Source organism: Condylura cristata, unplaced genomic scaffold (genome assembly GCF_000260355.1).
Source record: "Condylura cristata isolate star-nosed mole 26May11 unplaced genomic scaffold, ConCri1.0 scaffold00015, whole genome shotgun sequence".
Taxonomy (NCBI): domain Eukaryota; kingdom Metazoa; phylum Chordata; class Mammalia; order Eulipotyphla; family Talpidae; genus Condylura; species Condylura cristata.
Genome location: NW_004567116.1, coordinates 37,077,818 through 37,105,218, shown reverse-complemented (window position 1 = coordinate 37,105,218; position 27,401 = coordinate 37,077,818). Strand labels below are relative to the sequence as shown.

The following is a 27,401-nucleotide window of genomic DNA, read 5'->3' as shown; positions in this document are numbered from 1 at the left end:
CAGACCACTGTATTTTAAAGTGGAAATTGTTTTGCTTAATATTCACAAAGAATTGCAAGAGATTGATTTTTTTCTAGAACCTGAAAAACCTTTTTATTCTTAACAGTCTGTGTGTATGTGTCTAACTATGTATCTAGAGAAATAACCCTAACTCAATGCCCTGAAATTACAACTCTGGATGCCAATTATCATTAACAAGTACAAAATTTTCTTCAGGTTTATCTTCCTGCCCTCTCCCCCCACAAACAACACAAACATACAAAAACACGAGGGTATGTTTGTTCCACTACACAAATTAAGCATAATTTTCTGTGTTAACCACTAACTCTTCTACATACTGTCTTATATTTTTTTCTGTGTAATTTATTAATGGCTCAACAGCTATATGGACATTAAAAATACAGATTCTTCTTAATCAGGAGCACTTAGAGTTAATGAGAAAAAGTGTCTCCTCAAAATAAGCACTAATTCACAGATAAAACAAACAAAAAATAAACATGCACATGTAAAACTATTTACATGCTTTAAAAATGTTTAATATTGGTTATCCTCATCACCCTATGGCAGGATAGCCATGTGGTAGGGCTTGTGGCAGTGACAGCACTGCCATATGCCCACTTTGTACACTAGATGGCATTGAACCTATGCTACAACCAAAAGACAGTATATCGGAAGTATGAGCTGATCTATTTCCAGTATGTTGGAAACCCATTTATTTTTTGATGTCTGGATGGGGAACTCATTGTTAGAAATGACAAAGGAATCCCAAAAGTTGTATAGGAGAGATCAACGTGGCCCTTTAAAAATGAGTAATAGTAGGTGGCTAATGTCAGGAATTCATAATCCACGACGGAGGAAAATACGTCAATAGCTATTGAAATGATAGAGCAGCTAACGTCTATTATCAGGAATAAGTTTTCCCTACCTAACTGAAGAAATACCTTCTGAACAGTGCCTACAGTTATAACAATTCCACTTTGATGTGGGCATGTGTTCTTGTTACATTCATGGACAATCAAGAAGAACTTTTTCAAACTATTACATAACTATCAACTAGCTTTGTGAATTAGAAATTAGGTTTCCTTGAATAGCCAAAGCTCTCCTGAAAAAGAATGGAGGTATCATATACCCAGGCTTCAAACTATACTACAAAGCCATAATTAAAACAGTTTGGTACCAGAACAAAAACAGACACACAGACCAATGGAACTGGACAGCCCCGAAATAAAGCTGCACATATACAGATAACTAATATTTGACAAAGATGCAAAGAATATGCAATGGAACAAGGACAGTTTGTTCAATAAATGGTGCTGGGAAAACTGGCCCATCACATACAAAACAATGAAACTAGACTACTACATTACACCATGCACAAAAATCAACACAAAATAGATAAAAGATCTGAATGTAAGGCCTGAAGACATAAAATATATAGAAGAAAACATAGGCAAAACACTACATGACATACATCTCAGTAACATCTTTAAAGATTCATCCCAAACGAAGAAAGTGAAGGAGTGGATAAACAGCTGGGATTTATCAAGTTAAAAAGCTTCTGTACAGCAAGAGACATTAGCCAAAGCAAAGAGATACCCTATTTATTAGGAGAACATTTTCCACATGATACAACTGATAAGGGATTGACCACAAACATCCATACAGAAATCACTTGACTCAGCAAAAACAAAGCAAACGCTAACAATCAAAAATGGGCAGAAGAACTAAAAAGACACTCTTCAAAGAGAAACTGCAAATGGCTGACAGGTATATGAAACAATGTTCAACATCCCTTATAATCAGGTAAATGCAAATCAAAACCACAATAAGGTTCTACCTTATACCAGTGAGAATGGCACATATTAAAAAAACTGGTAACAAGTGTTGATGAGCATGTGAAGAAAAAGGAACTCTCCTACACTGCTGGTGGGAATGCAAGCCGGTCCAACCACTATGGAAAGCTGAGTGGAGGTTCCTCAGACTACTACAAAAGAAGCTACCATATGACCCAGCAATTTTATGCCTAGTGATCTACCCAAAGGAGACAAAAACACTGATTCAAAAAATTCCTGTACCCCTATGTTTACTGTAGCACTATTTAAAATAGGTAAAACATAATAGAAAAAAAAAAAAAAAAGACTGATTTTAGTTATCTCAAGGAGCAATCAAGTCATTCTTTTTGGCGAAGTTCAGTTTTTCAAAATAAAGTAAAAATCCTACAACTGCTTAACAACGGTAAGGTGTAAAACATTTTTTATACTTAGCTTATATTAATATTTTACATTTAATTTAACAAAAATAAACTCACTTGGGCATGAATGCTCCATTGGCCAATGATGGTTCATCATCATCCAGTCCATCAAAGAGATGTGACTTGGCTGTGCCTGTGGTTTGCAAAGCCTTTGGTCGAACTCTGGTGGCAGGGCGAGGTGTTAGTTTATAATGTGTAGGTGTAGTGAGAGCCTTCTGAGCTGCTGGATTTGTTGGTTTCAATCTCTGAAAAACGAAAGCATCAACAAAAGTTCTAGTTTAATAAAAAGTATGGTTTGGGTTAAAAATGTCAAGCCCAGCATTAAATCTCACCTGTGCCATTTACCTGCAAGAAATTTCTTGAAGTCTCAGCTCTTATAAAATACCAGAATGTCAACACCCAACTTTGTAAATCCTAATGGAAATGCCTTTATTTCTCTGTAATTTTTATTCATTTCAACTGGTTTGTCTGGCTTATTTTAAGATACTGAATTTGAAGTGTTGTATATATCAAAATGTACTAACAAAACAGTGTTAATATACCTTGTACAAGTTCTCTTTATTTTACAAAGGAGACTGCCCTAGTTTTGTTTTCTAAAACAAAGATGACATGTCATTTTAAGAAAGTATAGTTTCAAAAAAATTCTAAACCCCACAAATTACTTTTCAATTAAATAAAAAATCATGCATCAAGGAACACTAATGCAGCCATGAAATATATTTACTTCCAGTGATCCAAACCACTCTGAAAAACTGGGTACCTCAGCTTGCATTTATCAGTAATTTAGAAAGCACTGATAATTAACATGAACCAAACACTCCGTACTGGAAATCAGAATAATAAATTACTTTCCTTGATTTCTGAAGAAATTACAAATTAATGGAGGCAACATACAAGTAAATTCAGGCTTCAGGTTGATTTTGAAAATATTTTACTATGTTTCTATGGCATTTTCAGGTTATATATTTATCTCCTTAAACAGTATAAACAGCATTATGTGACTGTTATTAACAAAACAGTGGTTGTTGTTATATATATAAGACTTATCACAATTTTTTGTTCTGTTCACACATTAGTTACAATGAACTTCCATAGACCTTTGAAGGACTCTCACAATTCTATGCCTTTGCTTGGTATGTCTACACATAGAACAAACAACTTCTACACAGTAAGGGGAAAAATTAATTTTATTTCTTCTAAAAAGTATTATCGAATTCACCAAAAGTCTATGTTCTTTCCTTTATCATAATTTTAAAATTCATATAACAAAATGTAGCATTTTAATGCACACAATTTAGTGAATTTTAGTATATTTACAAGGTTGTATAGCCATTACCACTAATTCCAAACTTGTCCCTTACTCCAAAAAGAAATTCTGTATCTCCCAATTCCTCCCCCTTTTCCTTGGCAAGCATGACTGACTCTCTGGATTTACCTATGGTAGGCATTTTTCATAAATTGCCTTTTGTGCCTAGCTTCTTTTACTCAGTACATTCAGTACAATGTTGCATTCATGTTGTAGCATGTTCCAGTACTTTCATTATTTCTTACTGCTGAGTAACAGTTCATTGTCTAGAAAACATTTTGTTAGCAGTCAACAGATTGGCTCTTCTGTTACTGTACATATTGAATCAGAATAAATTTAAACACAGGTCTGCTCTTACTCATGTCATAGTAAGTTTTAAGAGAGTAAGTTCTTGTTTGTTTCCATTTTGTATTCTCAGTGCTGAACAGTGACTAGGAAAATACGTAGGCACCTAAAATTATGTTGTATGACTAACAGAATTTTCATCTTATCACAACTTATACTTTACATAGCGCATTAAACTCACATTTTGCCTCTCATGATATCTACTTAAGTGTTAATTTAAGAACCAGCTGCGATAAATGATATTACATAAATTCTTGAATGATATTTTTTCTATCTACTGAACGACTTACTTTATATCTGCTGTGTGGTTTAATTTTTAACATTCAAAGGTATTAATTTTTACAGATAACAAAAACATATTCCGAGAGGCAAAAGACATACCTAACATTTTATAGTAAATGGCAAAGCAAGGAGTAAACAAATCAAAGACCATACATTTAATGCTGTACCAGTGAGCAAAAGCCCTTTCTTTGCCCCTACTATGTAAGAAATTAATATAAAGATATATAGCAATCAAGAGAAAAAGAGTTTGATTTTGCCTCTTGAGAACACGATGATTTTAGGGAAATTAGCGAGTTGTAGTTTGCTCAACTGAAGTATAAGAGTATCTCCTTATCGGACAACTGAAGTCTTAGTACTCATCTCCAATTTAGTGTTTGTTTCATTTATTGTCATGCAGCCTGACAGATACACCAAAAATAATTTATCTGTAGGCTGTGTATGTAAGAAATTATACCCTGCACATTTAGTTTCTCCTGCTCTGAAAATAAATTTTACAGAAGCATTCTTAAATTTACCTCTTCTTTCTTCTTAGGGTCCGACATGGGATTCCGGAAGAGAGGAGAATCTCCAAAAGGCGAGTACGTTAGACTATTGATGTGCTGTTGGAGAACAGCCTGCTGGGCGGCAGAAGCATTTGGATCTGTCAAAGCTTTATTAAAAAAAAAAGGGGGGGGGAGGGGGGGGGGGGGAGAATGTTAATATAAGGATCTAATGGAAGAGACTCAACACCCTTTCTGGCGATATGGTCTTTTAAGTGCTTAGACACACTCAATGGCGTTACTGGTGGGGAGTAGAGTAACAAACTGTGAGGAAAATGAATAATCAATAACAGGTCAAATGTATTTAGAGTCATAAGAGACACATAACACACATAAAATTTTACTAGGTGTTCTTTGTCACTAATAATTCAAGACAAAACGATCTTGAAGAAATATTTCATACCTACTTTATTATCTAACAGTGGCACAGCTATATAAAAAGAGTTTATCTTCTAGATGTTACAAATTGGTTTAGTCTGTCTAAAAGAAACAATGACAGGACACAGAGCAAATAATGCACTTATATTTGTTCGCTTACTTTAATCATAGAAATTTAACCTATGATTTTTTGAGTACAGAAATATTTGGAAGTGTTCCCTGAAATTACCTGTAAAAGGCAAGACTTAGAAACAAACCTTCTCCAACACTGAATTAACAGTTGTAAAAATCATTGATATATCAACATGGTGGGCTAAGTACTTATTAAAAGTATGATAATGCATTTCATAGAGGAAACAAGAAAATATCTTTGTAAAGTAAGTAAAAATTCCAGAGTAAAATACAGTATGTATACTAAGAAAATAGAGAAGTCAGTATATAAAAAATGAGAATGGTTGTTAAGATGTCCTACACATTTATTATTTAAATATTTTAACATTCAATTATCTATTGGAAGACACCTTTGGATAAAAGATCATTCAGTTAGTACAATTTCCCTTCAAAGTGTAAAAATAAATGTATCTGCCACAGGGAGTTTAGGGGACAAGAAAAAATGATCTATGGTTTTACATAGTATAAAGAAAACCTCCCACAACTATCTGCATTGTATCTTGACTGATGAACTTCTTTGTAAGACAAATTATTTCCAAAAATGCTGACTAAAAAATATCAAACCACACAGTAATTTTAAATATAAAAATCATTTCCTTTATAAATGTTTAAAATAAGGCTGAAAGCCAAAATATAGAAAAGAGTGGCATAAATAAAACATTTCAAAAAATTTAAGATCCACAAGAGGGGGTAAAAAGAACAGCAGCAAAAAACCAACAACAAATCCAAAAAGACAGTTTTCTTAAAATCACAGGTATTCATTAAAAACTAAAAAATGGGCCCTCCTTGGTGGCGCAGCGGGTTAAAGCACAGCACAAAGAAGCTTAAGCCACTTCCACTTGAGTCAATCCCTGCCTGCCCGCATGGCGCGGCAGATCTCTCCTGACCTGCCTGCTGCTCCCCTCAGCAGTGTACTTCATTGATCTGCCTGTTCTGTACCCCACTCTGTCTCTGTTGAATCCTCTTACCCTCCACATCGCTGGCCTGTACCCCAATTCTGTACGAATAAATAAATCTTTAAAAAAAAAGGTACATTTATATTTAAGGAAAGAATACATATTTGCTGAGGATTGTAAAACCCAGAGGATGTAAAGTTGAAGCACATACACAGTAAATTATTTATAGTCACAAAATTCATATATCCAATTTAATGCAAGAAAGACATATGTAGAAATATCTACTAATACACAGTATCATACAATAAAAGCATAGTGTCACTCCAAGGACTGTTCAAGGAAAAATAAGAAAATCTGGATTTTCCTCTTAGTTTTTCTTTTGATGCCATACCTAAGAAATAATTGGTAACTTACACAAAGATTTACTCCTATACCATGTCCATAATTTTTTCCTGAATACTACTTTTGTATCCAACAATCTTGTTAAATAAACTTCAATCATTATTTTTCTTTTGATCTTCTACATACACTATCATAGCATCTATAAATGAGTTTTATATTAATTTTGTCCCAATCTTTAGATCTTTTCTTATTTTTGTTTTCTGCCCAGTATAGTGAATAATAAATACAAATAGTGATAAGAGATGTTAATTACTGATTTCTGGTCTATATAAAAAAGTCTTTCAATATTTCTTTTGAAGTTTGATGCCTATAAGAATATACATCCTATTACTATTTTCTAAGACTAAGGAAGTTCCACTTTTTAAAAAATAGTTTATGTATTTATACATATATGAACCGGAGTGCAGACCAAAGATATGGGGATGAGAGGATTCACTAGAGACAGAGTGGGGAGCAGAACTCATAGACCTACTGAAATACATTGCTGAGGGTAGCACCAAGTGAGGCAGAAGAATTCTGCTGTACAATGTGCATTATTTCCCAGGTTGGGATCAAACCCGTGCTGCAGTGGCTGTGGATAGCCTCTTGGTGCTGTATCTTAACCCCCTGCACCACTAGGGAGCGCCTAAGGAAGTTCCATTCTATTGTAATTTGTAAGTTTGTCCTTTATCATGAGTTCTGGCAAATAACTTTTTTTGTATCAACTGATATGATCAGATATTTATTCTCCTTTTACTAGTCAATGTAGCAAATTACAATGATTTTAAAAAAAGATCTATTTATTCATGCATACAAGAATTTGGGTACAGGCCAGAGTTGCGGGGTGGAGAGTGGAGTGAGAGGATTCACCACAGACAAGACAGAATGGAGAGCAGAACGGCAGATCTACTGAAATATACTGCTTAGGTGAGCAGTGGGTGGGTCAGGAGAAGTCTGCCATGCCATGTGGGTCACCTCTCTAGCTGGGGATCAAACTCATGCTGCAGTGGCTGCATAGTGCTGTGCTTTAACCCACTCCACCACCAGGGAGGGCCCTACATTGATTTTTTTTATGTTAAATCAAGCTTACATTCTGAGATAAATTAATTTGCCCATTACTTATTTTTAGTATTGCATGATTCAATTTTTTAAGCAGTGTTCTAGATTCCTAAGCAGTGTTCACGACACAGTAAACAGGTAGCTTTTCTTTCTTGAACCATCTTTTTTTTTTGTTAAGATTTATTTATTTATGCATACAGAATTGGGGTAAAGGTCAGAGATGCAGGGGCAGTGAGAGTGGGGAGACCAGGCTTACTGACTACTGAGGCGAACAGCAGGCTGGTTAGGAGAGGTCTGCCACGCCATGTGGATCACCTCCAGGACTAGGGATTGAACGCATGCTGAAGTGTCTTTAGCTTCTTAGTGTTGTGCTTTAACCCTCTGCGCCACAGGGAGGGCCCAAGCCATATTTTTGATATGCGGTATGAAGGTTTTATTCTAAATTTTAAAAATGAACTGGGAAAGACAACTTCCTTAACTAACCTGTGTAAGATTTTTCATGCATTGCAATTTTTTTTTTTTCAAAAAAGATTTATTTATGCTTATAGAACTGGGGTACAAGCCAGAGGTTTGTTGGGTAAGAAGATTCACCAGAGACAGAGTGGGGAGCATAACAGATGCACTGAAATACACTGCAGATGTACTGAAATACACTGCTGAGGGGAGCAGTGGGCAGATCAGGAGAGATGTGACACTATGTGGGTCAGCTCCCCAGCAGGGGATCTAACTTGCGCTGCAGCAGCGTCAGAGAGCTTCATAATGTGGTGCTTACTCACTGTGCCACCAGGGAGAGCCCTGAAATTATTTTTCTTGATTGTATATATAGTAAAAATCATTTGAGACACTACCTTGGCTTCAAGTTTATAGAAATGTTTTTAAATTACTGAATTTATTTCTTTAAAACTTATATCCATTTACTTTTTCTTGAATTAGTTTTGACTAGTTACTTTTTCTTAGAAACTACCCATTTTATCTAAAATTTTAAATTCACTGGCATAAAGTCTCTTGTAATTCTCTTACTGCCTTTTAATATCTACAACACTATTAAGTTAGATTCTCTTGACATAACATTGGATGACTGAATCTTTCTTCTTTTTGAGATTTTCATCTTTAAAAAAAGTCAACTTCTGGCTATGGCGACCTTCTATAGGCATGTTTCTTTGGTTTAATTTCTATTTTTAATTCTGTGATTTTTATCCTTTTACTCTCTTTGGGCTTATTTTCTTATTCTTTCTAACTCATGAAGTGAATACTCAGCAAACTTTAGCCTTTGTTCCAAAGAAAACATGGGGTTTTTTTTTTGTACATTTTTTCCCCATCTCAATTGTAATCCCCACGGGTTTCCCATCACCATGTCACCCGTGTGCCATCACCATAATCCCGTGCACTTCCCTCCCTACCACCCCAACCCGCCCCCTCCCCCCGTTTTTGATCCCATTCCCCACACCCCCGCAAAATGTCTCTGGTATATGGTTGCTCATTATTTTTGTTATTTTCTCGGAAAACATGGTTATTTTAAAAGAATTCTGATATTCACTGGTCAGTCTGTTACTTGACAGGTATTAAAAGAAAAAAACCTTGACCTGTACCAGCTGATGCCACCACGTAAAAACTACACCAGGACCAAATAACTAAAGGGCTAATAAAAAGTATAAAATGAAATCTTTTGAGAAGAGGAGAAACTGATGACAATTTATCTGGAAGAAAGACAATAAGATTACCACAAAGAAATTATTACAGATTGATTTTGCTTAGCTTTAAGAAGTAGAAGTGGGGTGGAGAGGAAAATAGGATCAAAACTGGGTGGGAAGAGTGCACTGGGCTGTGGTGATGGCACATCACCACAGACTGGTAGTGGAAAGTCCACAGGAATTACAACCAAGATGAAAAAATGAAAAAACAAAACAAAACAAAAACTAAAAGACAACATATATGTATAAGGCCTAAATAAATTTCTATTAGAAATAAAACAACAAAACTAGCAACAAATAAGAGACATTCATCAAGGGAAGGTGAGGAAAAGGGATCAAAACAGGAGAGACCAGCACACGGACGATGATGATGATGATGGTTCACAGGTAAACTGGTGGTGGGAATTTTATGGGGTATACACAATGATGTGAAAGACAAAATAATTAAAAAAAAGAAGTAGAATACTGGATTCTATGGAGATAGGTTTTAGTTTTCAAAACAACCTGAACAAACCAATGCACTAAACTGAACTAAAGGAAACCACTGTAACTGAGCTTTATAAAACAAGTAGGGGATTACCAAAAGAAGGATAGACTCACATTAAAAAGGACCTTCCAAGTAAGAGTCCTTGGTACAAAGTCACTATCGCCACTTAGAAATGGGCAGTAACACTAATGGATACAATTATTATGTTAAATTCTTAGATTAAGACCTTTTCATTGGTATTGGGATAAAAAAAAGCAGGATTATTAAAACCATTCAAAAAGAGGCCTCCCTTGTGACACAATGGGTTAAAGTTCAGCATGCGAAGCTGGCAGCAAACTCTTAGGCATGAGCTTGATCCCTGGATGGCAGGGGAGGTGACCCACAGGGCACACAGACAGACATCTCCTGTCTTGCCTGCTGCTTCCCTCAGTAGTGTACTTCATAAATCTGCCTGTTCTGCTTCCCATTCTTTCTCTGGTGATTCATCTCACCTCCCCTGCACCTCTGGCTTGTACCCAGTTCTGTATGCATACATTTAAATCTTGGGGGGAGAAGGGGAAAAACATTCAATGAGGGGGGGCCTCCCTGGTGGCCCAAGGGGCAGCACTGGGATGCTATGCACATCCACAGCAGCAGGAGTTCCATTCCCAGGAAGGGAGGTGTATCCCAGTTCTTGTATGCATAAATAAATTAATCTTTAAAAAAGTTAATAATAAATCTTATTTTAATGTTCACAGAGAGATCAATCAAAATTCTCTCTCCAAGACCTTTATTTAGGAGTATAGTTTAGAACAACTGACTATAGACCCATAAATTAAAATCAATGGTCAAACAAAATTAAAATGTATTTATGTAACCCATTATGAATGGGAAGATAACAAATGAAAAAGAAAATGCATTTCTAGGGCAAAATGGACAGGAGAATGATAAAACACAGCAAATTACAACTTAGAGAGTATACTGAAAGCAAAGCATATCTTTTCTGAAAATTCCAGAAGGGTTAGGGATTCAATATTATCAATTTTAAAGACCTGACACTGAAAATAAGAGAAGAATCAACACAAAGTACCCTTGCAAGATAGCTACACCGTGATCCTCCTAATCCCTGATGATCAACAGATAGACCAAAATATTGGGACACTGTATCTCTGGTGGAATAAAGCTAATGTATAGAAGGAACAAAGGCAACTAGCATCATTTTAGAGCTAAGAACGTGACATTTTATCATTCAGAAACAGCTGGCTCCTGTATTATTTACATTAAAGTGAAACCTATTGGTAAGTAAGTTCTACCCTATATATAGTTTGCCATGGCAAATAAGAGAATTTATCATTTCCTTTCTAAATATGAAGGAACAAACTGCCAAGCATTAAAGAGCAAAATCAAAATCACTCTGAAAGTTAAGGAACAGAAGAACCCTAAAAAAATTAAACCAAATTATCAAATTCAAAGTCAAAAAAAAATTTTGTAAAAATTACATGTTTGAGGCAAAAAAGGAACTTTTCCTTTTTACAAGCAATAAGTTGAAAAAGATTACTTAGAAGACAATCAAAATTCTCCAAGAAGGTAGAAACAGGTTAAAATTGTAAGTATTAAGTTAGAAAAGGTCTAAGCAAATCAATGAAATCTTAGGGCAAAGGAATAGTTTTAATGCTTGTAGGGTGAAGCAGAACAACTCTCAAGAATCAGAAAGGTTAATACAATTGCAATACCATTACAATCTGTAATGGTTAATACAAGAAGAAATATATCTCAAGTTCAGAGGTGAATTATTTTTCCCTCTGAGGGAATCGAGAGAAGGAAAAAAGTGAAGACATTTTCTGGCTTTATGTAGTCAAAAAGTCTACCTTTTACATATATTCCTTGATATAGAAAAAGCCCTAATATCTTGTGTCTAGCACTTCCCACTGAATAGATGAAGGAAATATCCCAGAGTAAGGGTGAAAGTCTGAGTAATAATCAGCTCATAAATGCAGGAGGACAGAGCAATCAAAGAATAAAGTATCAGGGTAAAGGAGTTCTGATACCATCCTTAAGAATTTGTAGGAAGGTAAAGGAGGTTTAGTTTAGTTAAGGCAATAAAAGCTGATAATTTGAGGGAAAAAATAAAAAATTCCAGGAAAAAAGAAAAAGCTATGGGAGAATGATATACTTGGGTAGATAGCAATGTTTTCATAGCTATAATAAAATGCTGTATTTGTAACGTGTCAATTACTTAACACAGCAAAAATAATTCTTAGATCCTGTGAAAAATATAGTGGTTACCAGAGGCATAGGGAAGAGAGAAGGGCTAGGGAGGATAGGTAAGGATAGAGCCTTGGAACTGGAGCTTTAATGGAGGATGAGTAAAGTATGTACATATATCAAAGTGTAAAGTCATACTCCCAAAATTATTATTATGTAGGTGACTGGCAAATCAAAAAAAAAAAAAAAAAATTCTTGACCAAAGAAGAGACAATAATAATTATGGAACAGAATATGTTATCAACTTCATCAACATAAAAAAATATAGAATATAGAACAAAAGGAATAAGAAAAGGTTAAGGGAGAGCACTTAACATCTCTACCTGACAAAGCAGTAAGTATCATCGCCTACTTGACAAAATAGTATAGCTTCCATTTGCGTAAGTTAACAGGTACAAGGACTATGATAATATAGATTAATTTTAATGGTACAGAAATTATATCAGTTTTTCTATGTCAAATGATAACTTTTCATTTCCAATACAATTTTCTTCAAAAAATATTTAAGTTAAAAAGCTAATTTTAAATTAGAAATAATCAGTAGTAATTTTAAATTAGAAATAATCATATATTGCAAAAACTGAGGTGTATTCAAATGAGTAAAGTGTGAAAAATCACTTAAAAAAATTAAGCGAGGAAACAGTTTATACTGGGAGAAGTAAAGAATGTAGAGGTGATAAAATGTGCAAAATACTCTATCATTAAAAAATTAATTTATTATAAACCTACAAAAGCAAAACATAGCAGTATATAAGCAAATCATTTATAAATAAAAACAATTATATATCAAATAAATTTAATGCTATAACAAAAGTAATCTCTTTGGGGGAGTAGACCTGGGAGTGGGGAATCATGAAAAGTCACAATTATGAAAAGCCCTTTGTAACTACTGACTGTTCAATGGTATTCATGTATGTACTGCTTTGAGAGGGGTGGGATAAGGATGGGATAGAAAATCAGGTCATAATATTAGCAGGAAATAAACTGAGTAATGCCTTCTAAAGTGACTGACACTTACCTACTGGGGCCTGGGGGGCTCCAAAGCCCAAAGTGGCTGTTGTGGTATTAAATCCAGGGACCCCAAAGGCTCCTGTACCAAGAGTCCCTCCGATCTTAGGTTGGCTGTTCCCAAATAAAGATGCCTGTCCAGTACCAAGAGCTATGGAGACAAGAGGAAAGAAAAAAGTGCTACAGAAGATCCTTTGAATGTTGTGCCAGAGATCAGTTACTTAAGAATAAAATACATTTGGCAACTTTATAATAACCACTTATTTCAAGAAAAGGATTAATACAGCAAATACTACCCATATGTCAGGCACTGAGCTGATTATATCACAGATGTCACAGGCAAAATATTTAACTTTCTGTGCTTTGTTTTCTACAACTATCATATAGATAATACAGTTTAGATAGTCATCTTAAGATTAAAATGAATAAACATATATTAAAGCTTTTAGAAAAGGCCTAGTAGACACTAACATTCACTAAATATTAGCTAGTAACATCTCTTTTAATCTGCATAAGGACAGAAGTAGAACTTTTCCTACATTTTACAGATTAAAAAAAATTGAGGGTTTAGTAACTGGTTCAGCATCACAAGTGCTATAAAAATAAAAAGGGTACAAATATCACTGCATCTAACAATATAACCAAGATTCATAACTGCAATTCTAATGTAAGACAAATTTTAAAAGAATTAAAACATGAAATGTTTATAAATCAAAATAATGAGAGAGCTCCTGCCCACCTGTGAATATGCAGGTGCCTCTTTTTCTCCTTTTCCTAATAAACCTGTCCTTTAAAAATGTAAAAAACAAACAGACAAGCAAACCAACAAAGTATTCCACTGAACCAATCACAGTATCATCTTTTTGACTGGCATATAGAATAAACTATGGAAAACCAAACCAATGTATTTTCATTTGATAGAAAAAAAAATTCAAATGTACCATCTCATGAAAAATACTTTAGACAAACATTTTGTTTTATAAAAAGTGAAGTGTTTTGTAATGACTAAACAGTCAAGCTAAGCTTCAGCACTGGATGGAACAGGGACTTATTTTCACCAGGGGGAAATCCTTGTAGTATTATAAGGTCTGATGCATCTTAGCATGGACTTTGTTATCTTTGTGTAAAATGGGGAGAACTTAGCCATTTAAAATAAATTACTGTCATAAATTATTTAAAAATTATCATCCTCAAAAGTTACTGGCAATTTGAAAAAACTGAAAATCCCCTGTAATTATCAACTACATCTTGACAGAGCTATGATTTACCAGGGAAAACCATTTCAAAGATATAATAATTGAAGTTCATAGCCCAGAAAAGGATAGGAAGTTTATATTTAGAATCCATATACTATAAATTAGGAAGGGTCACTACTGAATGGACAAAAACATCCCTTAACTGTCTGACCTTATTACTAAACAAGTCAACAATGTAGCAATGGGATTATTACACCTTAAAATGCCCAACTGTGGAATAAGAACTAAAACTTTTAAAGCTCCAAACCATTAAAAATTGGTTAAATTTCCAAGAAAAACTAATATTATCCTACTCTTATCAAAAGATATAGCTTACAGCACTAATTCAGGATTCTTTATCTTTCCAGGTAGAAAAAATCTCTGTAATTCTCTCCAAAAAACTTGGATGAAAACCTGAATATATAAAATGGATAAAAATTTCTTTTCTGTCCAGGTATGCTGGAGCAGGGTGAAAAAAATTTCTTTTCTGGACAGGTGTACATTTCCATTCACCTTTGTAGTGGAGTGAACAAAGAGCCACAGAAGATTAAAAAAAACATTGGAGGTTCAGGAGATTTGGAAAGGGACTATTATAAAATGATCTGCCTGCATATTTTGAAACTCAATTAACAGTAAAAACCTATTTTATTTTATATTACATACAAGTGCCTTTTGAAATTTAATGAAAGCAGAACAGTCTAATTCTGATATATTATAAATGTCAATTTATGAAAAGCATTATACTTATTAGTTATAGAAGTCCTAAGTAAGACATATGGAGATGGCATAAATGGTTTTAAAATTTCAGCTCCTTCTGCCAACTTGTATCTGTGCAAACATCTTCCAATAAAACTATGTTCAGTGCTTAAAAAAAAAAACTTCTAAGAATATGTAAATAAAAAGTGAAAATGTTTACATTTCCTTTGAGATCTTTTACTAAATGTCAGAATTTAATTTTAGCTTAGCAGTTCACTTTGGGTTGATTTCTTGTATATATTTTAGTGTTTAACAATCATCTTACTAGATATACTCTTACAACTTTATGGAAAAAATCTAGGAACTAAAACTGATTATTACTGAATAACAACTAAGAAAATGGTACTATTACTAGTACTAATGACAACTCATATCACTGTGAAACAAGAAAATGACATATACACGACATATAATTTAATCAGTGTTCCCCACTTGAGCACAAGGGGGAAAAGGGAGATGTTGAATGCTAAAGGACAACATGAAACATTTTATATTAAAATTGGTCTCTTAAAAATCTTATGTACTGTACACTTAATATTTCTATAGTCAATTACTCATGAGGTACCCTATGTTACAGGAAAATATGCTTTAGTTGAGGTGTGCACTTGAAGCTCTACTGAAAGCAGAGACTGCACACTGCTGTTTTAAAACAGCTGTTCTACTTGCCATTCCACGAAATGCAACATTCACCTTTCAAAGTCAAAAGTTTAGTAGAATGTGAATCTCAAAGAATTCCAACAGTGTATGACTGGCGATTATTACATTCTTATTTTCCTACATGATCTACTGCTGCCAAGGATGTAAAATTCTTCATCAAATTGCATTTGAATTGGGATAAGGCAGGAATGAGGAATATGTAAGAGCAATAAAATGTGATCTCTGGTCCATGAGGTAGAACTATTTAAGAAAAATTCCATGTTCAAATAAATAAAAAGGCTGAGATATTATACTACTGTGGAATAGAAGATAGCAACATCAGAAGAAAAGTTACAGAACATTTTATAATCTTGGGTCACAAGTAACCAAAACCCATGAGACCCAAACATCAAAGAGGAGAAAATGGTAACACTGACTATAAAAAGTAAGCTTGTATGTGAATCCAAGCCTTATATTTCCAGTTCATAAACTGTGTACAGTCAAAACCACCCCTGAAAAAGCCCTTAATTAACCCATACCAAAGTTAATTTTTTCCTCCAAAATTAGAAGAGAACATTGATGTACAATGATATGCTCTGTATAAACTTAGTGATCAAAGTGAACAAAAACTTTTTAGCTCTTAATTTCTACAAAAGATATGTAGTAGAATTTGATTTGAGCTAGGGATCAAACTGAACACAGACTTTTTAATTATTTCTTACAAAAGATATGTAGTAGAATATGATAAGCTAAAAAGCTCAAATCAAATCATCATACATACAAAAAGTTAATATCCATAATGTATAAAAGCATGCTCAAAAATTAGGAAAAAATTATCAAATATTATGAATAAAAACTGAAAGATTCAAACAGCCCATAAACACATAAAAAGATAGCCGTTACCAGAAATCAGTTAAGTGTAAATTAGAATATATCTATTCCAATATGTATGCAAAAATGAAAAAGTACACATAAAAGGTAGAGGAAACTAGGCACTTTTATCAACCCTATAATATCAATGCAACTGTATGACAAAATTCTTCATTACTGAATTGCTGGTTATATCAAATAAGTCAAATGTCTGTCAATAAGAAAAGGTTAAATTATGGTGTGTTTTCCTTAATGGGAAAAATCCTATATTGTCAAAATATTAACAAGATATAAACTATTTACTTCAGTAAAGAAATAAACAACTGCATTAAACAACATTCTTAAAGAACGATCACTTGAAGCAGTTGCTCTCAGTTTGAAACATTTTACTCTAGTACACAACATAAAAAACACTAAGACCTAAAACATCACACTTACACCTAGTGCAACAAAGTTTAATGAAACAATACTTAAGTTTGCTATGTACATTTTTTTAAAGTTCTACTTCATTATTTTAAAATGCTGATTGCAGCCCACATTAATATCCAACTAATAATGTAAATCAGACTTCACTTAAAAAAATACTCATGTAGGATATGATTTCCTTTTAACAATGTAACAAAGAATTCCATCTACATAAAACACCTATGTACAAACACCTATACATGCAAACGTACATGAAAGTCTCACAAGATACATGCTAAATTTTTAATAACCTTAATTCACAGTTGAAAGACATGAGCTTCTCATGATACTACCATAATTATTGGCATATCTTACTAGTGCTTACAATCTTCTATTTTAAAAAGAAAGTAAAAATACCTCAGCGTATAAAACGAGATTCTATTAAAAAGGAGATATTAAATGATCAGAGATAAGTGGACAGTATAAGTAGAGACCATGGAAATAAAATGATTTGCCATTAAATGACTGCTTGCATACAGTAGACGGGGATGCAGGTAAAGTCAAATGTTTAAAAAAAAAACAATTCAGTAAGTTCACACCCTGATACACTTACTCATTTTATGACCACCTGTCACCCACCACCCTCCAGTTGTTTAAAATGCTAGACATGTAGAGGATAAAAGTCTTCAAAGGTACTGAAAAAATAATCATGTCTAGTAATTCACAAAAGTTCTTTATCACAAAAGATTGGAAGGATATACACAGACCTTGAAAACGTCAAGTATTTGTTAATTAATAGTGTATGCTTTTATTGCTATGTCTTTTTAAAGTAAGGTATTATTAGGTTAATAAACCTTACCTGACAAACAGTTCAAGGTCTCAAATACCTTTTGCAAAGGTTAATACAGAGGAACTGAAAATTAGCATCATTATAGTGACAAGTATGAAATACTGAAAACTCCAGAAAGACCAGGACTATCAGAGGACAACATTTTGTAGGAAGAAAGCATAGAGGTTCTAAGACAAACATGCCAACATTTAAAAATCTGATGATGCATAACTGCTAAGAATGTTTAATAAGTTCATTTATGAAATGGAAATCTAAGCTTATTTCTAGGCGTATGATCAAATACAGGCAATTAGTAAGTAAATTTAACATTACAATTCTTTACCTGTTCCAAATCCTGCATTAAGCCCAGTTCCCAGAGTCCCAGGTCCTGGTTTACTTCCAAAAATACTATTCCCACTGGTATTTGTGCCAAAACCTAGGAAGACAAAGAGAGTAAGTGAACTGTACTTTCAACACAATCATCAATTTCCTATTAAAGGGAGTTTAAAAAAAAAACAGTCTGACACTAAATTTCATATCCTTTCAGATATCAATATTTAGAAAACCAAAAATGTTAAATTAATTTAACTATTTAAGATTTAATTTTAATGTCTATAAATAGGTACTACAGATTCTTCCTATTTACTTGATCACATTTCATACTTGAAATGTTAAGTTCAGAGTAGGATAATAACCATAAATTAAAGGCAAAGTGATTTGAGACTTCCCTTCGTAAGGGTCAAAACTTTCAGCCCCTGTTTCATGTGTAACTTCTGGAAGAAAAATCTCATTCCCTCAAACTTCACTAAAAATAATACAGCCAACAAACTTCATTGAACCTACAGTTATTTCTTCAAAGAAAACTACCAATAAAGATCTCTGTAGAAGCTTTTCTATTGACAAGAACAGTTAACATGTGGCTGCTCACATGTGAAATTTCAATTGTATCACACTCAATCATTTGATAGGATTTGAAGATTCAACTAGATGATATTAAAAAGAGAAGACAATCTATAAATAAATTTTCTTATACAGAACTGTAATGATCAGAAACAGAGAGATGAAGAAATCTTCCTTTACTAAACCCATCATTTGAAGAAAATGTTATGATTTCCTTTTAAAATCCAGTCTTCCCACAGTTATCTACATTACTTTGCTGATGTTATTTCTCCATCATACAGATACACATCTGCAAAGTTTCTGCATTCCTTTTGGAGCTTATTACCAACAAGACCACTAAAATACCTATCATTAAATCTCTTTGATAACAGAAAAAAAATAATCATTGGACAGTAACTCTGTAAAACACCTTAAGTATTTTTGAAAATAGTTCTGTCATTTGAAAATCCACACAAATAATGACAATCTCAAGGCACTGAATTCATGCAATCATTAAATATTTTCTTCAATTGTGTTAACAGCTATGCCATAAAAATGGAGTTCTACTACTCAAGCACAACCAATTTTCTTATTAAAAAATATATATACACAAGGAAATATTCTTTTTCTTTTTGAGTTAAAATTTAATCATAAACAGCAGAAAACACAAAACTTGTGAACTACCTCAAACCCACAAGAGGGAAATTAGTCCCAACTTACACTGTTTATACCACACATTTCCTCCGATTCTGACAAAAGTTTATCAACTCTTAATTCATAACATTTTTTTAAATTACAGATTATCATTTAATTAATGATCAATATATGTATGACAAAGGAGCTAAGGCTATACAAAGGACAGTCTATTCAATAAATCATGATGAGAAAACTGGACAGTCACATGCAAAAGAATGAAAACTGGACCCCTATCTTATACCATAAACAAAAACTGACTCAAAATGGATCAAATACTTAAATTTAAGGCCTGAAATCATAAAATTCCTAAAAGAAAACATATACAAATAAGCACCTTGACAATGATCTTGGCAATGAGTTTTTCGATTTGACACACAAAAACAAAGAAACAAAAGTTAAGTGTCTGTACCACAAAGGAAACAACAAGATGAAAAGACATCCAAACAAATGGGTGAAAATAATCTGTAAATCACATATTTGTTAAGTAGTTACCAAATATAAGACTGAGGATACGAACATTTTCAAAAGGAGACATACAGATAACCAACAGGTACATGAAAAGATGTTTGACATCATTAATTATCAGGAAAATGCAAATAAAAATCACAGTATCACCACACACCTGTTAGAACAACTATTACTAAAAGACCAGAAATAAAAAGTCTTAGTGAGGATGAGGAGAAAAGGGGACCCTTGTGCATAGTTGGCAGGAATGTAAAACTGGTGCAGCCTTTATGGAAAATATTAAGGTTCCTCAAAAAATTTAAAATAGAACTACCATGAGAAAACAAAAACACTTAATCTACAAGATATATGCACCCTCACTTACACTACAGCATAATTTATAATACCCAATATATGGAAACTAAGTATTCGTTAATGAATACAGAAATATATCTATGTACTGACACAGGTACAAACAACTTAAGTATCCATTAATAAATACAGAAATAAGCATATTTAGCCATACACACAGGCTGTACACACACACACACAATAGGTTATTATTCAGCCATAAAAAAATATTATACCATGTGTAACAATAAGGATGGATATAGCAGACAATATGCTAAATGACTTAGGTGCAACTGGGAAAGACAAAACACAGTCTAACCTCATTAATATTTAGACTCTAGTTATAGAATAACTTAAGTTGGAGGGAGGAATGTGGGGGGCTATGGTGATGAGAGGAGAGGAGGGGGAAGTAAACATTGTTGTAAAATGAACAATGATGTAAATAGATGCATAAAAAATAAAAAATCACAGTGATAAAAAGTACAGCATGGTCCTCCCTGCTGGCACAAAGGTTAAAGTATAGCACTATGAAGCTATTGGCAGCCACTGCAGCATGAAGTCTGATCCCCAGCCAGGGAGGTGACCCACATTGCACAGCAGACCTTTCATGTCTCAACTACTGCTTTCCTCAGCAGTGTATTTCAGTCAATCCACCTGTTCTGTTCCTCATTCTGTGTCTGGTGAACCCTCTCATTCCTAGCACCTCTGGTCTATAATCTAGTTCTTTTATGCATAAATAAACAAATTTTTGGAAAAAAAAATATTGTATTACATTTTGAAGGTTGCCAAGAAAGATCTTAAAAGTTAACACAGGAAAAAAAAATACTTTGAAACTAAGTGTGGTGACACGTGTTGACTAAGTTATCTGATCATTTCACTATATATACAAATACTGCATGTCATGAACGTTATATCAATTTGCTGTCTTGATTTAAAAAGAAAAGCGGTTTATTAAAAAAAAAGTGTTTATGTATGCAAATAACTAACTATCCCCATAACCACTATAGCATGGAAGAACCAATGATTTATTTTGTGGCATCATTTTATTTGTACCCAAAGGATCTTTAAATTCTTTCAACTGTTAAGTGCGGGCATCCTCCCTGAAACAATTCAACTCCATTCACTCAGGAATTTATATATACTTATATTCAGAAGTCTTAAAATTCATCCCTACCAAATAACTATTAAGAAAATGATAATGACTAAATAATTACTTAAAGATCTGGAAACATCAATTCTAGCACATATTCCAACCTTTAACTCTATGGCTTAATTATAATCAAAATGAAACACAATTTCATATTGTATAAAGTAAAATTAACAATAACTATCTCTGGGGCCCTCCCTGGCAAAGCAAAGTGTTAAAGCGCAGCACTGTGGCACTATCTGCAGCCCTTGCAAGCAGGAGTTTGATCCCTGGCCAGTGAGATGACCCACATGGCACAGCAGACCTCTTGAACTGCCCGCTACACCCCTCAGCAGTGTATATCACTTGATCTGCCTAATCTGTTACCCACTATGTCTCTGGTGAATCCTCTCACTGCCCCCCACCACACCTCTGGCCTACACCCCAATTCTTGTAAAGATAAATATCAATCTTTAAAAAAAAAAAAAAAAAGACTATGTCTGCCTATAAAGCTGAAGTTAACAGATTCTTACGAAAATAGGAAAGAAAATCTTCTATCTGGATCACTTAAGGGTAGTAAGGGAATGATAAATTCACCTACGAGAACAAAACTTATCACCCCCATCTAACTTACAGTGAATCCTTTCTCTCTGACCCTATGTACTCGTTCTATAATTTTAATTCCTCAAACAAACATTTAGTAAGCACCTTATTACTCTATGCCAGGCACTAGTCATTACTGGGACTTAAAGAAAAAAGGACAATTCAAATTTAGCACATAAATTAGTAAGGCTTATCAGATAAAAATAAGAATATTCATTTTCAAATCATTAAACATGAGTATATTCATACAACAAAGGCCTCCAAACAAATCAGGTATCTGGAACCATGGAATAATATCAAATGTATTTCAGAAGCCCAGCTTTTTTTTGTTTAAATTAAGTACAGCCTGTACTGGGACCGTCTGTGGTGGCGCAGTGGGTTAAAGCACAGCACTAAGAAGCTAAAGTCACTTCAGCATGAGTTCGATCCCCACCTACCCTGGAGGTGAGTCACATAGTGAGGCAGACCTCTCCTGACCCGCCCACTGCTCCCCTCAGCAGTGTACTTTCAGTCAGCCTGTTCTGCTCCCCACTCTGTCTCTGGTAAATCCTCTCACCACCCTGTACCTCTGGCCTGTACCCCAGCTGTGTATGCATAAATAAATAAATCTTAAAAAAAAAAAAAAAAAGTACAGCCTGTACTAGTACCGTTATAAATAACATTTAATTCTGAAAACTGAGTTTTCCAGAAAAAAAAAATGCATTTTGAAGAGTATAAATTGGTTCTATCCAAGTATTTAAAAAAAATCAGATATATCAAAAAAAAACAAATCATAGATATAAAATGGGCCCTTTAAGGGACTATACATTAATAAATATGTAGTATGTATATGGTATGTCTTCATGGGGTAAGATAGTGAACAAACAAACAGTGGTCTAAAAAGACTCCTTGGAGAAGAGGGAGGGATAGTGATAAAAATGGCTCTATTTAACCCTTAAATATCTTTTCCATCTTAATTCTATTTGTAACAAAGAAACAAATACACAAATTGAAACCTTACCCATGCTAAGGCCACTTCCTAAAAACCTCTCTCATAGATTATAATCAAAAGTACTTATGGATGGAACAATAGTCATTACTACCAGTGAGTAAGCAAAAGAGGCTATAAAAAATCAAATCAAATACAAAAATTAGGAATTGGTATGTGCCATTAACCTTCTATGTTGTCCATGCAGTTCATATTTCTGTGCAGACATAAAAATCTTCTAAAGGATGCTTTATGCAGCCTCTTTCACCAGCACATTACAAGAGCACTCAAAAGCTCACTGAAAAGGGGCTTCCCTGGTGGCGCAGGGGTGAAAATCTCAGTGTTATCAAGCTGCGGTCAGCCACTGCTGTAAGAGTTCAATCCCCAGCCAGGGAGCTCAACCACATGGCACAGCAGATCTTTCCTGTTTTGCTCGCTGCTCCCCTCAGCAGTATATTTCAGTAGATCTGCTCCCTGTTCTCTCTCTAATGAATTCTCTCAACCCCTATATTTCTGGTCTACACACCAATTCTTGCATGCATGCATAAATAAAAATAACTATTTAAAAAACCAATATAAATTCATTGAGAAATGTGTAAGTGCTAACTAACCTATGGCAAATAAATATGCCTTAGCACTCCTCTTCTACTAGATAACCAGTGCCTAATGATTTATCTGGCACAGGAAATCCTTAAATAAGTATTTAACTTGATAATTAATTTTCCATATTTGGTTTAACACAAGTAATGCTGAATTTGTTTGCAAACTTAGTTATGGAAGGCAGTGAAAAAATATTTCTAATTATATGGGCCTAAATTTTTCCATCTCTGAAGAGTAGTTGAGTTTTTTTAATGTCATTCAATCCCATGTCTTACAGTAAACATGTACTCAATGTTTGCAACATCAAAACTACTGAATAATCCACCAAATTAGAATTTACCTCAAAGTAAGAATCATCAAATCTCAAAAACAACCACCAAAACCAAAACAACAACAAACAAAAGAATCATAAGTTCTCATTTCTGTATTACTTCTCACTTGAAACCTGGCCTAACAAAATGTGTTCATCTCAATCAAACGTGTTACTTATGGTTTAAAACTACTGGTGATCTAACCCAAAGAGAGTGCTTTCCTTATTTTGGAAAAAATACTTCCATTAGACAATCAACTTTCTGCATGTGCTGATGGCCTGTTTTATCCAAAGCAGTTAAGAGGAAAAATGAATTTAAATCTCTTCTAAGTACCTCACCCATGTCTATGATTTTAAACCTTTCCCTCTGGTGCTTCGTACCTCACATCAAGCCACAGCTTACCTGAGAATTTTAAAATATTCCCAATCATATGAATCAGGAGAATGACGTGTGGTATAGTCAGTGTAACTTTAAGAGAGTCAAACCTGCTTTTTATATGTACCAAAATTGGAAGTGTTTGTATTGGTTCCTAAAGTCAGGGTTGGTTTGTTACCAAAGAGCCCGCCACTGGTTGTACCAAATGAGGGAGCACTGGTTGTGCTGGTTCCAAATGTAGTAAGCTTGTTACTGCCAAACAGGGTCTAAAAAGAACAGAACATAGAAAAATTTTAAGTATATAAAGACTCATTCCAGACAATAAAGAAAGGCTACCTCAGTTATACTGGATTAGGAAAGATAAATTAATTTCTATGAAAAGGACAAGGAGAATGAATAAAGACTATCAGAGAGATAAACTTATCTGAGCAAGATTAACCTTATAAACACAGAATGCTCCTAGACTGAGAAGTTAATGGTAACCCCTCAACAAACACAAGGTTTCGATTAGGTTAAAAAAAAGTACAAGGCAATGAAATATTTTTTACTTTGAAACAGAAATATATCATGTATTTAATTTACCAGTAGAAAATTACACATGCTAAAGCAAAAACGAACTCTCAAAACATGATTGCTAAATGAGTAAAGTTACCAAAGACCACACATTAGGTGATTCTATTTATATGAAATATCCAGAATAGGTAAATCTATGAACAGAAAGCAGGTTGAAGTGACTAACGGAAAATGAGAAGTAACTACTGAAGAGTTTGGGTTTTCCTGTTACTTTGGCGATAGCTGCACACTCTGTGAACATATTAAACTTTAAGAGTAAACTGTATGGCATGTAGATAATATCTCAATAAACTTGTTATTAAAGATAACAAGAACTTTGTTAAACACTGTATTTCCAATTCCTAACTTCAATTAGCTGCTCAAAGTTAAGATTTCAATTTTCATGAAAACAAACCTGTTTTTGAGATTTTTCTTTTCAACTACCTACAACAGCATGTTCAAAAATTTTTATAATAAGTAAATAGCACAGATTAACAATTTCATAATGGTTCTCATATAATTTCTTTAATTGGTAATATAATATTTATAATTTTTAGGTTAAGTAAATTCCCAAATAGTAATTTTTTACTAAAATACTTAGCAAAGCAAAAGTTCAGCTAAGTCTCCAGCAGCCTGGTAACTATAAGAACACAATTTTAGCAACTTGTTCAATACCAAAAATACTTAAAATCTCAACTTTGAAATATACCAGTTAATCACCCAAAACAATTTACAACTAGGATCAAAAATTACCTAATTTTAGAAGCAAAAGTATCTCAATTCAGACTCAGCAATTTAAACTAGCCAATTACAGTGATATTTTGTTATCAAAAGTAAACTGCACATAAGCACTGAGATACAGACCTTTTAGAAAATTATTTGAGAACTAACCTATTGAAGTTACCAAGTTATTTTGCACTCTTTGCTATCATCAGTATAAGTCATACAATATACCCAACAGAGATACTTGAAAGACAATCAACTCTTTCTTAGAAAATCACTTTAACAGATTTATACCTATCTTCAAATTAGTCAACTATAAAAACCTACCGAACTAACAGCACCAAATCCAGTATTGTTCTGCCCAAAGAGACTTGTTCCTGTTCCAAATGCTGTGCCAGTGTTGGTGTTTGTTGCTGTCCCAAAAAGACCTCCAGGCTGTGAGGCTTGGGTTACTCCAAATAAACCCTGCAAAAGGTAATGTAGGTTACAATATGTCCTAATCAGCTTTTAAGAGTCATACATTAAAAATTATAGTTGCTACTTTTTAAAAACTCTGACAGATACTATTCTAAATACTTTTTTCAGTACCCATCTTTTCTTCACAATAGCACTGACAGCCATTTTCAAAAAAAAAAAAAAAAAAGCTTAGAACAGTTAATGTGCCTAACACATAATACTTATAATACTTCCTCAGTGGCAGAACCAAAACTTCATACCTGTATCTAAACCTGATAAGTATACCAAGGCTCTGAGCAACTAATACAACCTTACAAATGTTCTTGTGCTATAGGAGATATCAGGCTGTCAAAACAAAATGGTATGCCAAGATGCTTAATTTTCAAAGTTATGCCAAAAGAACTTGTTAATACTGAGTTGGGGAATGGGTTTTGAAACAAGTAACTGAAAATAAATTAATCAGAATAGAAGAAGCACACTGTTAATATCTTCTTATTTTAAGAAACGATACCATTTCAAACAAGCAAAATCTTATCTAATGTTTAAGAACTTTTATTTATGCACTAGCTAACAAAAGAAAAACACTGTGAATATTGCTGAACTGAAAATTCAATTAATTTTTCAAACAGTTTTATTGAGATGTAATTAGCATACATAATATTTATCCACTGTAAGCACACTATATTTTGCCCTTTGGACAAGGGATGGATCTTGAGATAATTATGCTAAGAGAAATGGTAAGAAGGTCAAACATTAGATGGCTTCACTTATTTTTGGAATATAAAAAACCAAGAAAACAGAAAAATACAGCCAAAAGTTACTGGTTACCAGGAAAGAAACTCAGAAGAACCTAACTAGTTTGATTGGATTCAAAGCTTCATGACTTAATTCTACAAATAGGAACTAGTAAGGGTCTGTGTCCTTACCATAGTGTTAGTACTTGGCTGTCCCAGTGTGCTGGTATTACCAAAGGAAAAACCAGTGTTCTGGGTAGTTGTAGTCTGGCCAAATGGTTTGCTGAAGAGGCTGGTAGTCTGTTGATTCTGTTGGCCAAAGAGACCACCTGGGTTTGTACCAAATCCAGTTGTACCTTTTAGGAAAAACAAATGGAGAAAAAAATAACCCCAAACTTCATGTTATTCAGTTACTTCACCTTAAATTATTGACAACAGATCTAAAATTACTCTACATTCATTCATTACAAGTTAGATAACTGCTTCTTTATTCAGCCCTCTTCAGCTAACTCCCAATTTTGTTCAGATTTAGGTCCTAAATAATATTCTGACCCAAGAACACAGGCTGGGCTAGGTAATCTTCCTTGGAAGACTATAGCTTTCTTCAATTTTTGCGAGATGCCATACTACATTCAAACTGTATTTGCTTAACCCTGTCAGACATAAATTTTCTTGAAAACAGAGGTTTTAGGCCTTCCTGGTTGGTGGAACAAGTTAAAGAGCAGCACTGTGAAGCTCACAGAAGCCACTTCAGTGTGAGTTTGATCCTTGGCCAGGGAGATAACCCAAATGGTATAGCAGAACTCTCCTGATAG

At 33.8% G+C, this 27,401-nt stretch overlaps 1 protein-coding gene across 4 annotated transcripts in view; it reads right to left on the bottom strand.

Moving 5' to 3' along the window:
- NUP98 (nucleoporin 98kDa) overlaps window positions 1-27,401 on the bottom strand; it is a 95,728-nt gene that overhangs the window by 41,812 nt on the left and 26,515 nt on the right. For 2 of the 4 annotated variants that reach the window (XM_012725526.1, XM_004683162.2), the window contains exons 8-14: window positions 26,779-26,942; window positions 25,724-25,861; window positions 24,249-24,387; window positions 18,113-18,205; window positions 13,049-13,189; window positions 4,700-4,833; window positions 2,309-2,496 (exon numbers count right to left, since the gene is read on the bottom strand). In XM_012725526.1, the coding sequence (XP_012580980.1) occupies window positions 2,309-2,496; window positions 4,700-4,833; window positions 13,049-13,189; window positions 18,113-18,205; window positions 24,249-24,387; window positions 25,724-25,861; window positions 26,779-26,942 (997 nt within the window). The remainder of the gene's footprint in view (window positions 1-2,308; window positions 2,497-4,699; window positions 4,834-13,048; window positions 13,190-18,112; window positions 18,206-24,248; window positions 24,388-25,723; window positions 25,862-26,778; window positions 26,943-27,401) is intronic. The other 2 variants (XM_004683160.2, XM_012725527.1) reach the window with 2 other exon arrangements.